The sequence below is a fragment of the Canis lupus genome, chromosome 35 (genome assembly GCF_011100685.1).
Source record: "Canis lupus familiaris isolate Mischka breed German Shepherd chromosome 35, alternate assembly UU_Cfam_GSD_1.0, whole genome shotgun sequence".
Lineage (NCBI taxonomy): Eukaryota > Metazoa > Chordata > Mammalia > Carnivora > Canidae > Canis > Canis lupus.
Window position 1 is genome coordinate 15,922,223 of NC_049256.1, and position 13,927 is coordinate 15,936,149.

At 44.6% G+C, this 13,927-nt stretch overlaps 1 protein-coding gene across 3 annotated transcripts in view; it reads left to right on the forward strand.

Moving 5' to 3' along the window:
• JARID2 (jumonji and AT-rich interaction domain containing 2) overlaps window positions 1-13,927 on the forward strand; it is a 261,062-nt gene that overhangs the window by 145,719 nt on the left and 101,416 nt on the right. Inside the window, exons 1-2 of one of the 3 annotated variants that reach the window (XM_038584208.1) lie at window positions 1,394-1,519; window positions 10,623-10,764. The exons of 1 other annotated variant lie outside the window; for it this stretch is intronic. In XM_038584208.1, the coding sequence (XP_038440136.1) occupies window positions 1,453-1,519; window positions 10,623-10,764 (209 nt within the window). In that variant the 5' untranslated portion in view covers window positions 1,394-1,452. Of the gene's footprint in view, window positions 1-1,393; window positions 1,520-10,622; window positions 10,765-13,927 lie in introns of those variants that run through there. One more of the 3 variants, XM_038584207.1, reaches the window with a different exon arrangement.

Below are 13,927 nucleotides of genomic sequence, written 5' to 3' on the forward strand. Positions count from 1 at the left end.
AGATATGCTCTGGTGATTCAGGTGACAGAAGACTGTCATCGTGGAAAGCAGAATTACCAGCATTGGGTAGCTGTTAGATGCCGTTAGCAAAGCTGGCCTCAGCTTTGAGGGTTTTTATGAGGTCTAAGTAAGTTAAAATTTAGGAGTGGCTCATTCAGTGGTTAAACAACAAGTAACCAAAAGTAATAGTAAGGGGCATTCTTTTCCCAGCTTCCTTGGATGCATCTGAGGTAAAACTTTAAATTTAGCATGTGGGTTCTTTGATGGCATGCCACCACTCCCCCCTCATTGGAAAAGCATAAAGAGTAGAGTGTGGGATGGTGTTCAGAGCATGTGTTTTGGACATTATAATTGCCAGCTGAAGTTCAAAAGCTTTGAAAGAATTGACTTTTAAAATCAAATAGCTTTATGACAAATGAAGGGAGCTGGCCAGCCTTGTTGGATTCTTGCCTCCCCCCCCCACCCCCCACCCCCAAGCAGCTGCCAGGCCACAGAGCCTGTTCTGTGACAGATCCTCCAGAAACAATGAGGAGAAACAGCTTCTGTGTTATTAGATGAGATGAATTTACGTGTGTGGGGGAGGGCCGTCCGTGTGCTGGGGGCGGGGAGGGCAGTGGTGGCCCTGGCGGTCATCACAGGAGTAATAAAGCACCCTGGTAGCCAGGATTGGAGGGAGAGGAGGGGAAAGAAGGGAGGGGATGAAGGGGAGGAGTGGGAGGAAAGGAAGGGGAGGGCTGGAGGAGGAGCCTGTGGAGAGAAATTTCTGCAGTCTGTCTGGATCACTGCCCAGGTCTCCCAGCCAAAAAAACAAATAAAAATAAATAAAAGGCAAGTGCTGAATGACACAGATTATGATATTAAAAAGGGATGCCATTGAAAATGTGCCACCGACCCCCATTCCTTGCCTTGTGTAGGGGTGAAATGTGTGCATGGAGGGGGGGCAGTCTGGCAGACGTGTGGACCATCAAACTGACTGCCCCCATCAGAGGTGTCCTGTCTTTCCCCTCCACAACCCCCCCCCCCCCTCAGAAATTCTCAAACAAGGATTCATCTGCATTGCAGATTGGGGGGAATTGGAATTGCATTGCCTGGATAGAGAAAAGCCAGTCGCTCTTTTGCGGCCCCCACCACCCCAGGATCAGGAGGGGGGAAGAGCGCCCCCCAACCCCTCCCCTTTGGGGTTGGGTTCCCTCCCCTACACATAAATAACCTCCCCTCCTTGGCGCCTCCCCTCCCCCTGGGCCCGGGGCTGCGGCCGTCCTATTGCTGCGCGGAATCTGCACCGCCGGAATCTGCAGCCCCGCCGCCTGCTTATTACGTACAGGGGAGGATTGTTGACAAGTGCTCTGGAGCCTGCCTCGCCGCACTCGCCCTCCCTCCTCCCTCCCTCCCTCCCTCCCTGTGTCCCTTCTTCCTCTCTGTCTCTCTCTCTGCAATGATCCGGCTCTGAGGATGGCTGCTCCACGGGTCTGTCAGGTGCAGTTTTTGGTGGCTTATCTTGAGGAACCTGGGATAGAAGGTCTGTTCCTATAAATAAAATAAAAAAACCAAATAGCTCTAGGTTTGTTTCAGGCTGCTGTGGCTTTTGTTGGGGAGAAATAGGCCTTTTGTGGTTTTTTTCCTCCTGCTGGGGTCCTGATTAAATCCATTATGGATGGCAAGGTGCTAGATAGATAGATCTCTCTCTCTCTCTCTCTCTCTCTCTCTCTCTGTATGTAAAAAAAAAAAAAAAGTGTTGCAATTGCTTAATATTAATATTCTTTCAGCTTTGGTACCCTCCCTGGGGGCAGTGGTGGCTCCTGCAAAGGCACTGTGGAAATTTACAGGAGAGAATTAATGTCGTTCTTAAAGCATTCAGCTCTGTTGACCATTTTGGCCAAATCTGCAGTTTTAGCCAGGCTTGTATGAATTTAGAGATTTCTCTGGGGACTGAACGCCATCCAGCTATGGCTGGTCCCTTTATTTTATTGCCAGTTTATGTGATCATTTCCCAGCATTTAAAAATAGATGTTTGATTAAAGTTAATTAGTTCATCCTCAACACAGCTCTGGTTTCCTTTATCAGCAGCATGCATGGCTTCCTTTCCTTTAATACTTCCTATCTCTTGTCTTCCTTCCTCGATAGATGGAGGAAACTGAGGCACGGACGTGGATACTAGGTGATTGTAGGTCAGCCCTGAGAGCTTGAAACTCCGAGTGCTCTAGATTTTTCTCCCACCCTTCATGCATTAATCTGTGTTTGCATTACCAGATGTAAACACAAATGAATTTTAGGAGCTATCAATTTTAGATCTTTGCAGAATCTGTGGCCGCGTTCCTAGAGTTCTGCTTTTTGTGTTGCTTCCATTAGATTTCAGTACGAGAAAGAATGTTGCTCTGAGAGGTAGTAGGCCTCTCTGCACTTGCTTGTTGTCTGTCAGTAGCTTTCTGTTTCTTTCTTTCTGTTCTTTTTTTCTTTATACCTTCTAAGAGTCCACTTAATTCTTTCTTAATCTATTCATCTGAAAAGTGGGTGTGCAGTGTGATTTGTGCAGGTGAGGTAATAATGAGGGCCCTCGGAGACTTCTGTGCCTGCCAGTCATGTTACAAGCACAACAGAATCCAGAACTTATGTGGGGTCCATTTTTATTGTATTAGGGAATAAAAGCTGCCAGAAAGGCTTTAGGGTTAAGGGTGTGGCTCTTACCCACAAATTGTGATGTTAGTCAGGACACAGTATTTGGCGTTGTGCCTGTTTATCAGCACAGACTAGTACCCAGACTCATAACTTTATGGAGTTTGTTGATTTGAGTTGAAGCCAGCTTTGCTTAACTTTGTAGAGACTTGCTAATATTTGAGTGCCTGTGTCTTTGGGTAACTCGTCTGTGGGGTAATTGTAGTGATGATATGGAGCTTTAAAGATAAATATACATGCATGTGGTGATCACTGAAAGGTAGACTTTCCCTAGCTCTCTGAGAACTTGCTGCTTATTATATGGAAATCTCTCTTTGAGAAGTGCAAATTCCATGATTAGGGGGAAAAATATGATTTTTGGTGCATCCAGTTATTTGGATGTAAAACTTGGGATGTGTTGGTTTCATTAATCTATCTAAGGGAATGTCTGAAAATGCCCTGTGTTTACCTCTACCATGTGTGATGGCATTGTTCTGCAGCTCCGTCTCCACACCGGCCGAAATCCAGCTTCGCCTTTCATCCCTTTTCTTCTGAAGGTGAAATGTGGTTTTTGACCTCTGGAGTGTTCAGTACTGGGCCATTTGTACAGTGGAACCTTTTTACTTACCTGATACAAGCTTGAGTTGCGTGTCCTTGGGGGACTCCCAAGGATTCGTGCTTTAGCTGAGCACTTATAACTAGGTTGCATGGTGGGCATGCTTTTGACTGGTTTGCCAGCATAAAATCAATAAGGTATTGGAATGGAGTTTGGGCCTGGAGGAGTTAATAAGGCTTGGGATGGAGGAGTAATTAATGATGGCATGCAAAAGTGGAGGGAGCTTCTCATTGTGGAGCAATGTGGATGTTTCTATTGTAGCAATTACTATTACTATTATCATTATTATTCGAGGTACTCTACGTGTTGTGATGTTGTAAAATTCACAGTGCGGCCAAAGAACTAGTGAAAGGAGGGAGAATCTAAGGGAAGAGCCCATTACCCTAAAGGAGTAAAAGAGTCACTGCAAAATACACTGTAGGTTTTGCCCACCATTATGATCATCAGGTTCCAGTAGCTGCCAGGGCTGGTCCAGAAACTAGAGATCCTGGGTCCTTCCCACTGAGTGGTTTTTGTATCAAATGAAGCCACAACTGTGACTCTTTGGTGGTGGTTGTTGGAGTCTCTTCATGAGGATTGCTTTCTTTCTTCTTGTGACTCCTGGTCAGGATGTGGGAAGGAGAGGTCTTTTGTCTTTGGGTAGTGCTTTCTCCTTTGGGATTTAGACCTCCAGAACCAGGCCCGTTTCAGCACTAGCAGCAGTGTGGTCACCCTTCTTGTGTTTAATCGTGTCCTGTCTGCTGGCTCATTCCTTTCTGCCTCAAGGTGAGGAAATCCTTTCTGGGCTCAAGGGTCCTGTCTGGTCTGTCTCCAGTGTAGCCACGTGCTTGTTACTGAAATAATCAGAAGAAAAGAATAGAATCAGATCTTTTCCTTGCCCACCCAGTGGGCCCAACTTTTCCCTGGTAATTAATTAGTACTGTGTCAGTTTTTTTTCAGGGACACCTTTTTTCAAAAACTCAAGCCTGCAAGGCAGGTTCAGAACCAAGGAGGTTTTGTGGGGGAAAGATTGGTGGTGGGAAGAGCTGGGGGATGATCTGTTGGTTTACTTGTTGAGTGTTAAGCTAACAAAAACCTTTGTCGTCTATCTTGGGGCTCTTCTTGAGGGATCGTTGGGGTTATTCTTGGATTCCCCTTCCTTGGTTGCAGTGGCAAATCCCCATAGCTGATTGAGAGGAGACAAAGGGGAGCCCTATCTGCTCAGGGGCCGTCCAGAGGGAAGGGATAATTATTTCCCATAAGCCGAGGTATTAAACCACTTCCATTTGTGCTTCATTGACCACGAGTGTGGCAGTGACATCATGCCCCACGACTGTCATTTGTTCTTGTCCACCTCAGCGTTTTGATGTGGGGAGCATGTCCGTGGACCAGCCTGGGGCTTGGCTTCACAGACCTCTCTGCACTGCTTACCCCCTTCCCTGGAACCCCAGGATCGATCCATAAAGCTTAGCTACTGACCCAAGTGTGTACATTGGGTTCAGACTCCGTCTTCATGTTGAACCTGCGAGACTGGCCAGAGCCAGATTTCCCCTGGCATCCCAGAGCAAAACAAGCGATCCACAGATTTTTCTCTAAAAATTTTGGGTGAAAAATAGAGTTTATTTTTCACTAGCAATGGCAGCAGACTGTGCATTCTGAATATCACTGAGAGGGTCGTACCTTAGCCAACGGGGCCGTTGTTAAAATTTTTCTCTCAACTCAAAGTGTGACAGCCTTCCCCATCCCCCAACACACACACACACACACACACACACACACACACACACACACTGCAGCTGAAAATGAAAGCTCTCTTTGGATGCTTGACTGTTTAATATGTAATGTGATACCTTGTCTCACAATGACGGGGTGACAGACGGGCAGTGGCTGTATAATAGAGAATTACCTTTTGTGCATCTCTTCCACAACAAAGCCAAATACATCAACTCTCCCTGATATGCTAATATGTTTGGTGTGCTCCAGATGTTTTGGAAGCTAGGGAATAGCTTCAAAGGTCTCCTTATTTTTTTTCCCCCTTCTCTTTAACCCGTCTTTAGACATTGCTTTTTGTGAAACAGCAGCGTTCAATTTTTTCCCCTTTGGTTTTATATTCTGTGATGTACGTGTAGCTAATGGGAGGGCTGGTGAAACTTCTTTGTGTGTAAAATATGAAATTATAAGGGCTGCACGTTCTGTGTGTGTGTGTGTGTGTGTGTGTGTGTGTGTGTGTGACAATGTTAGAAAAGGATTCCCTCCTCTCTCTACACCGGTGTTCTGAAATCTGTAGCTCTCATCGGATGCTTAAGCTGGAGTTCTTGAGCTAAACGGGATCCTTGGCCTTGTTTGTGTTTTGATTTTCCCAGCCCCCCATTTCCCCGTCTCTGTGAAAGCAAGAGGGAGATCATGCTCCTGCATCTTCAGTCTTCAGGACAGAAATTCTTCTTACTCACTGCCTTGCTCTTTCAGGCTTAGAAATGAAACCAGTTTTGGTGTGTTGCTTTGAATTGAAAGCGTTTTCGTCTCTTGCTAATTTGGGAAATGGGCCGAAGGGCTCGGTTCTGCGGTACTGGATTCTTTGGGGGTTCTCAGTCTGGGTGCATGGGCACTGCTGCCCGCCGTGGCCCAGTGGTCTCAGGCCTGAGAGTGACAGTGCCCTGCCACTCCTGTCCATGCCTGTCCACTGCTGTTGGCTGGCCAGCACTCTGCCTTCCCCTGCAGTGGTTTGGAATTTTCAACTCATATTTATTGCTTTTGTGAAAGACAATAGACGTGGTTTAATTTAAGTTCAACCTATTGAATATTAATAGAGAGGAACAAATGCTCATGTGGCGAGAAGGGGCTCTCTGGGCCATTCAATTTTCTCCATTTCACCTCCTCTCCCAGTGAAGGTTCCTTGTTGATTGGGGGAGGGGTTTGGGAAAATAAAATCAGCCTGGGTGTTTGGAGGAGGGTACGCTGTTCCGTTATTTCTCATCGACTAAAAATAATAATCCAGAAAAAAATGGATGGCAGGGCTTTGTTAGGGAGAAGAAAAGGCAACATACATTAGCTTGTCTAATGTTCTGATAATTGCCATTCTGCCCTGTGGCATCGTATTCCATCTTGCTGACCTGGCTCCTCTGGATTGGGCAGGCAGTATGATTTGGATTAAAACGTTCAAGATGAAATGGGGTAGCTAGTACACTAGAGATGTGAGAGTCGGTGGAGGCAGGGGAGGAGGAGCCGGGTGGAGGTGGGCAGGAAAAAAAAAAAAAACCAAGAAAAGGAAGAAACCCACATTTCTGTCCAGCTGTGTGGACTGCCTAACAAAACTGAGCGTGAGCGTTCTCTGTACAGGATAGAAGTACTCAAAATCGAAAGAGTGGATTGCATGCAGAACAAATGGGTCTTGCCTCTCATAAAGGCAGTAGTGAAAGCTGAGCTCCTTCAGTTTGCATTGACAAGCAATCATTTCCCTCTGTACAGACCCTAATTTTCCTAATGTGGAAAGGGAATCCGATTTCTCTCTTCAAGTCCTGGTAGCCCTTCTCGCTTATCCTTGGAACGGGGGAGACTTTGGAGTCCTCTGAAGATGTTACTAGTCTGGCGAGGGCTTGGGACAATGGACCTACACTACTTCAGTCGTTTTCATGTAGCTCAGCCCTGCCTTGATGTGGCTTAATAGAGCATTCAGCTCACTTCTCTTTGACCAGTGAGCTTCAACAAGCTCACATATAGTCCATTCAGGTTCCCCGTTTCCTTGTAAAATTTCATAATCTGGTTTCCCTGAATTTGCACTTTGGACAGTTGACTTTGGGAGGAGAGCAACATCCTGTACTTTTTAACATTGATGCCTCTTAGATATGAATACTCCACCACCCCCATCCCCCAGCATGTTATTTTTTTCCTCTGAATTTGTCCTGAGAGCTTTGTGATGAATTGTGTCAGTAATCTTCTTTGCCTTCACAAAATGCCTGCTAAAAGGAGGAAGAATGCCCCAACAGAATTTTGAGGTTAGATGCCTTATTTTCATTTTGGGTCGTAACAGATTGTGCGATTAGACTTGGTTTCCTCACCTCTAATTTCACACTTGCCTGGAGCATCCTGGTGTCTCAGGGCACTAGGTCTTCTATGGGCTTGGACCTGGCTTTGCCGTAGTACAGTCATGGTTCTCAAAATGTGGTTTCCTGGACCAGCCAAACGAGCACCAGCATCATGTGAGAACCTGTTAGAAAGAGGACAGACAGACTGGGGGTGATGAGGCCTAGGGTACTGTGTTTGGACAGGTGATTTTGATTCATGCTCAAATTTAAGAATCATTGCTCTATAATCTGCTGAAGTTATTCTTGTCAGAAGGGCAGGAGTATAGCTTGCTTGTCACTGAATAGCTTCACTCTTCTCTGCTAACTCACTCACTCACTCCTTACTCCTTCAGCAAATACAGAAGATCTTGTTATGTACTGAATGGTACAGCAGTGTTTCTGCCTGGGCTTCGCCTAACAGCACATGGTCCTTGCTTGTTACCTCCTTGATCCAAATACAGCTGCCGCCTCCTCTTCCTCCTCCTCCTCCTCCTCCTTCACTACCACCACCCCTGGTTTTGGTTTTGACTTGTAGGTATATTGCAAATTCCAGCTTCGCAATTCCTGGTTATTGCCAATGTGCTAGCTGGCTTCACTGAGTCACAATCACTGTCTCCCCCCGCTCCCTTTTTTTTTCCTTGCCCTCCAAGGGTGAGATTTCTTCTTTACACATATACCAACTGATCCACCCATGTATGCCTGTCGATCTACCTTATCACTGGAATTTAGGTCTTGTTTGAAGATGCCTCTCTCCCCAGGGCGCTGACATATGGTAGGTGTTAAGAAAATGAACAGATGATAAAAACTTAAAAATTATAAAAAAATAAAAGTATGGATGAACTCCCATTTCCTCCCTCTTCTCTTTCTTTATTCTCTGTTTTGTATTTACATCATAAGCTTATGCTTATGATGTTCTCTTTCTCTCACTTACTAGTTTTACATGTGGTTCTGTAATCAAAGTTTTTATTTTGAATTGCTCATCTTTTTCAAGTGTGGCCACTCACCCATCTCCTCTCTACATTTATGACTTTTATATATCCCTGGCCCAGTTCTTTAATCTCTGAGTATCTCCTGTGTACCCATCCTATTTTCCAGAGGCTTTGTCTCCACCCTGTGACATGACTAAAGTGCTCTCTGTCGTTTTATGTAGTTAATACCTATGTATTATATAGGTTTAATTGTCTAGAGCTTCGTTAAATAATCTCAAGGCAGGGAAGATTAATTTTCATATAATTGACTCAACCCCAAGGATACATCCAGAGTGTTTAAAAATTAATCAATATAAAATAATCAAATGTTATCAGTTGATTAAAATTAAAAATAAATCATTTCCTTCTCCACACTAGGTAGCTGTATTTCAGATGCTCGGTAGCTGTATGTGATTGGGGCACCTGGGGGGCTCAGGCAGTTAAGCCTCCAACTCTTTGTTTTGGCTCAGGTCATGATCTTGGGGTCCTGAGATTGAGTCCCATATTGGGCTCTGGCTCTGCACTGGACATGGAGCCTGCTTAAGATTCTCTCTCTACCTCTGCCTCTGCTCTCTGCCTGCCCCCCCAAACACATTAAAAAAAAAAAAAGGAAAAAAAAAAAAAAAAAAAGGTGCATGTGACTAGTGGCCATAGTAGTGCATAGCACGGATCGTACATCTACCTGGAGACTCTGACTTCCATAAAATTAATGTCTCCTTTTGGCCTTATGGTGTAAACTCCTCACATTTCCTCTTTATTGGGGAAGTATGATTTCACTTCTGTGTTGCAGTCCTGACTCCCAAAAGCTGCATGTCTAAGTGGTAGCCGTGGGCTTTTTATGTTTTGCATTGCGGTAGATTTCCAACTGTACAGTGTTACTCATCCTCAGAAAATGATATGAAAGTACACGAGCAGGGGAGCACATGCACAAATAGGTCAAGTCTCAGGGCTTGGTTGCAACGTACCATGTTCTTTCAGACGGCATACCAGATAACATAGAGTCTTGTTTCCTATACAGTGTTCAGTGCAACTAGTAGGAACCAATCTTAAGTGTTTGAACCAAAAAGGAATTTAATACGGGGAATTAAGTGCTTATAGAGTTGGTGGAAGGGTTGGAAGAACAAAGTACCTTTGGCTTTGCTTAAAGCCAAGCTGTACAGCTGTGCTGGCATTCCTGCCGACCCCCAGCTTCTGATGCCCATGAGGCTGGTGACAAGACTGTGGAATTGGGGGCCAGTCGCTGCAGACAATTGCATGGGGGCAAGCTTCCCATTGGTAGGACTTAAATTGTTTCTAGAACCCTCAATGCAGGGATATCTGAGTGCTAGAAGACTGGCCAGGCTTTTCTTCAGCTGTCACCCATTAATGTGGTCTTAGTATTTATTATGGTACTTCCAATATCCCTTGGCACAGGCCCTTCCCTGGGACCCCAGGGCTCCATCTTCTGCATGGTGCCATATATGCAGTCCTGGTGAGGCCTTATCCTTTGAGACTATCAAAGGCAAATGGAATGTAATGAATAATGAAGAAGAGGAAGTTGTGTAGTAGGATTTCTAGTTAATAAGTTAAGCTGTGGCTTCAAAATAATATGCTTTTCTCATCTGGTTTCTGAAGGCAGTTCCAAAAAGGATTTCAGTGGTTCTTTTTTTTTTTTAAGATTTATTTTAAAGTAATCTCTATACCCAACATGAGACTTGAACTCACAACCCCAAGATCAAGAGTCATGCGCTCCTCAACTGAGCCAGCCAGCCAGCCACCCCAGGATTTCAGTAATTATTTCTAGCATACATCTTTAGCCTTTGAAATTTAACTAGTTCGAATAAGTAATACAGGAAGTGTCTTTCTTCCTTTCCACCCCCTTTCCCCACCCCTGAAAGGATGTTTATGTATTTCTTTTTTGTTTTTAAATATTTTATTTATTTTATTTGACACAGAGAGAGAGCACAAGCAGGGGGAGTGGCAGGCAGAGGGAGAAGGAGAAACAGGCTTCCCGCTGAGCAGGGAGTCTGACATGGGGCTTGATCCCAGGACCCTGGGATCATGACCTAGCCCAAGGCAGATGCTTCACCAACTGAGCCCCCCAGGCGCCCCAGTGTTTATGTATTTCAAAAAGAACCCTACAAGTATCTTGTGGTGACAAAATCCTGCCTGAATTTCTTCCTGTCGAAATGAGTTCCTAGGCCTAACGTAGGATGAGGTGTCCCACTCCAGAGCGGACTATGTACCTTCTAATCCTCTTCTTTCCCAACCCTGGTCTGTCTTCATTGGCCAGTGTGTCAGGGTGACTGTGGTAAAGTGCGACTTCCTGATGTCATGTGTTTGTTTGTCCCCTTCTCTCACCTGTAGGGCTCCTTGGTCATGGCCAGTCTAAGGGATTAGGACCAGCGTCAGAACAGTCAGAAAATGAGAAGGACGATGCCTCCCAAGTGTCCTCTACTAGCAACGATGTTAGTTCATCAGATTTTGAAGAAGGGCCGTCGAGGAAAAGGTTAGTACCCAAGGCTGAACATGCTGGCACCTTAAACCAGGGACTTCAAACCAGGCGCCAGTTCTTCCCACAGGGGAACAGACTCGGGCCCACACACCAGCCTCCTGGTTTCCATAGCGGAGCCAGGGTTCTGGATGTTCTGTATTATGTGTCCTGGTTTCTCAATGTTGTCCACTCATTGTGATTAAGAACAAACACACCAGAAAATGCTGTGGGCCAAATAGAGCTTGTTCCTGCCCTTGAGAATTGGCCAAAGGGGTGCCACCCTATAATTCACCTGCTATGATCATTTTAAGCGATTCTCGTCACTTTCTGGAGTCCATTCGATGGGATTTGGCCATTTCAGAAGAGAGCTGTTTTTAAACGTGAAGAATTAAATGTGTTTTTCTGAAAAATTTCCTGCCTCAGAAAAACAGAACCACTTGGTGTTGAACCCAGGCAGCAGTGGTGAAATCGTTCATTAAACTTTTAATTTACCATTTTGTTTATTTGTTTAAGTAACTTTCCTAAATAAGCTTGAGCCTTTGATAGGGAAGTTGGCCATGGGAATTTGGTAAGTTTGTGGTTTCACAGTCAAACAGTGCCAGTGACATTATGTAATGCTGTGTTAGTGGGGTGTTTAAAAAAAACCCTTGCTGGTCATCTGCCTTATTTCATACCTCGTGTTGTGCCCCCCACCTCTAACTCCTCCCCCCCCCCCCCCGAAATTATATTCCATTTCTGTTTTTTTTTTTTCCCCTCCCTTCCTGTTCTTATACTCGAGGTTTTCCTGAATGACTAGGTTCATGACTTTTTCTTAGAACCTGGTAGTTTGAGAGGTTGGGAAAAAGAAAAAAAATTTCCAGCAGCCTGGTTGCTGCTATTTACTCTTTCTCCAGCATTCTAGTTACCTTTGGAAATGGTCTAGATTGCATGTATCTAATGAAGTACTGGGTATAGTGGAAATTAAGAGGAAAGGATTGGATTGACTATGTGTTAGGTATTTTAAGATCCTTAACAGAATTGTACTTGGGTCTGAAATTTGAGGTGATAGCTCAGTCTTAGTTTTCTTCCATCATGCCATGTCTTCATTTAGAAAACCCTTGATACAATTTTCTCTTAATTTGCTGTGCTGTGTTTCAGAAGAGGTCTTAGATTTGGTGTTAGTACAATCAGGAAGCATACTGAAGGAGTTCTTCCTTGCCAGGGTCCTGGGCCTTGTAGGTCACTCTTTTTAAAGAGCCTTGGGTGAATGTCTCAGTGACAAGTTTCTCATGTTTCAGATGTTTGCCACAAACACTCTAGCCCAGTTTGAGAAATGCGTCATCAAAAGAGAAGGGAGAGAGGTCAAGGATGTGTGTTATGAATCCCATCAGTAACTATGTTGGAACCTGTAATGATGTTGTCCATGCTTCTAAACCATGTCCATGCATGCGTGGTCATGCATGTAGTATCATCTCTCATCTTTGGGGAGCAAAACTCTGAATGTGGTCAGGGTGTTATTAGCCCCTGGTCCTTTAGTGGTGAGGCTGACACATACACATTCACGCACCCAAAGATCCTGCCAGCGTCAGGGTCAGATATGATGACCAGGATCTATAAGGCTTCATTTTCTTGGGGAGAAGGGGGTGCTGGCCCTTCGTCTTGGAGTCCTAGTGCCTGCCTTAGTTGATAGTGCTACTGGCTTCTTTCTTTCCTCCTTGCACAGTGCTGTGTTGGGGTGTGGCTGCTGTGTGCAAATGAGTCCTTTAACTTTGGTTTCTAGGACAGGAGAAAAGAGAAATTTTGTTCAATATGAATCTAAAGGAAATGTAACCTTTTCTAATCTGCTTTATTTTTTTTTTAATTTTTATTTATTTATGATAGTCACAGAGAGAGAGAGAGAAAGAGGCAGAGACACAGGCAGAGGGAGAAAGAAGCAGGCTCCATGCACCGGGAGCCCGATGTGGGACTCGATCCCGGGTCTCCAGGATCACGCCCTGGGCCAAAGGCAGGCACCAGACCGCTGCGCCACCCAGGGATCCCCTCTAATCTGCTTTAATGTGCCAAGTACCTTGTTTTCCTGAATTAAAGATTCATGGTAGCATTTTATTTGGTTATAATCACACTTTACTGGTAAAGTCCATCAGGGTTTCTGTTTGACAGGTGAGGCTGGATTTAGGGCTCATCTGAAGTGGCCTGGATTTTACAGGAGGAAGGCTTTGCTGGTTCCAAATAGGTAGGGAGGCTAGGGCTTAAATTTCTTTCAGTAGCAAATACAAAAGAGTAACTTTTTAAACAAACTTTTTTTTAAGGGACAGAGGGAGAGGGAGAGAGAGAATATTAAGCAGGCTCCATGACCTGAGCCCTAATCCAGGGTCGGACACTTCACTGACTGAGCCACCCAGGTGCCCCCAAAATAATAACTTCTAATCTAATACTTTCTGGCTCTTAAGTTGCTCATTTGTTTTGATTCTTCATTGATATTAAGATAAATCATTTGAAATGAACCTTGCCTTCTCAGTTAGGTTGTTAGAACTGACATCTCCAATCCTGGGGCTTTGTCATTGCCTTCCCGGACTCGGTACTCAGCCTTCCTTCATCTCACATGTATTAGACATTTTCTAATAAGGTGATGGGCTGTGCTGTCCCTGCTGATGACAAGGTCAAACCCAGAATAACAACCTCAAGTGGTTATTTCCAAACATCACTTTGAGCATTTTTGCCTAGATGCTCCTTTTTAACCTTGTGTCTACAGTTTCTGGTGTCTATATACTGGAAAGGAGCGGAACTTGTGATTGAACCCTTGTGTTCTCAGTAGGGACAAAACACTGAATCCTAAAAATTCCAGGGCCATGGTTTTTGTCTTTGCTCTGGACAAAGCATTCTATATTCTTTAAGATTTGCTAGCCATTCTTGTACAGTTAATTGCTCTTCCTTAAACACATAGTTTTTAGAATCACCAGTTTATATGCCTTTTGTTTTGGGAGTGGAGGAAAGCGAGAGCTTGTGTTGGACTTCTGTAGGAAATATTCAGTTATGAGGTATAGATGGTTACAAGTCTCAGATCCTTGCCTTGCGTTTCAAACCTGGAAATCAGAGTGATTCCATTTTCTGATGATGCATGTCATGTGTTTTGTAAGTCTTTAGTCCAAACATCTTGTGTTTTTGCAAAGTGTTATTTTTCTATGAGAAACCCCCCTGA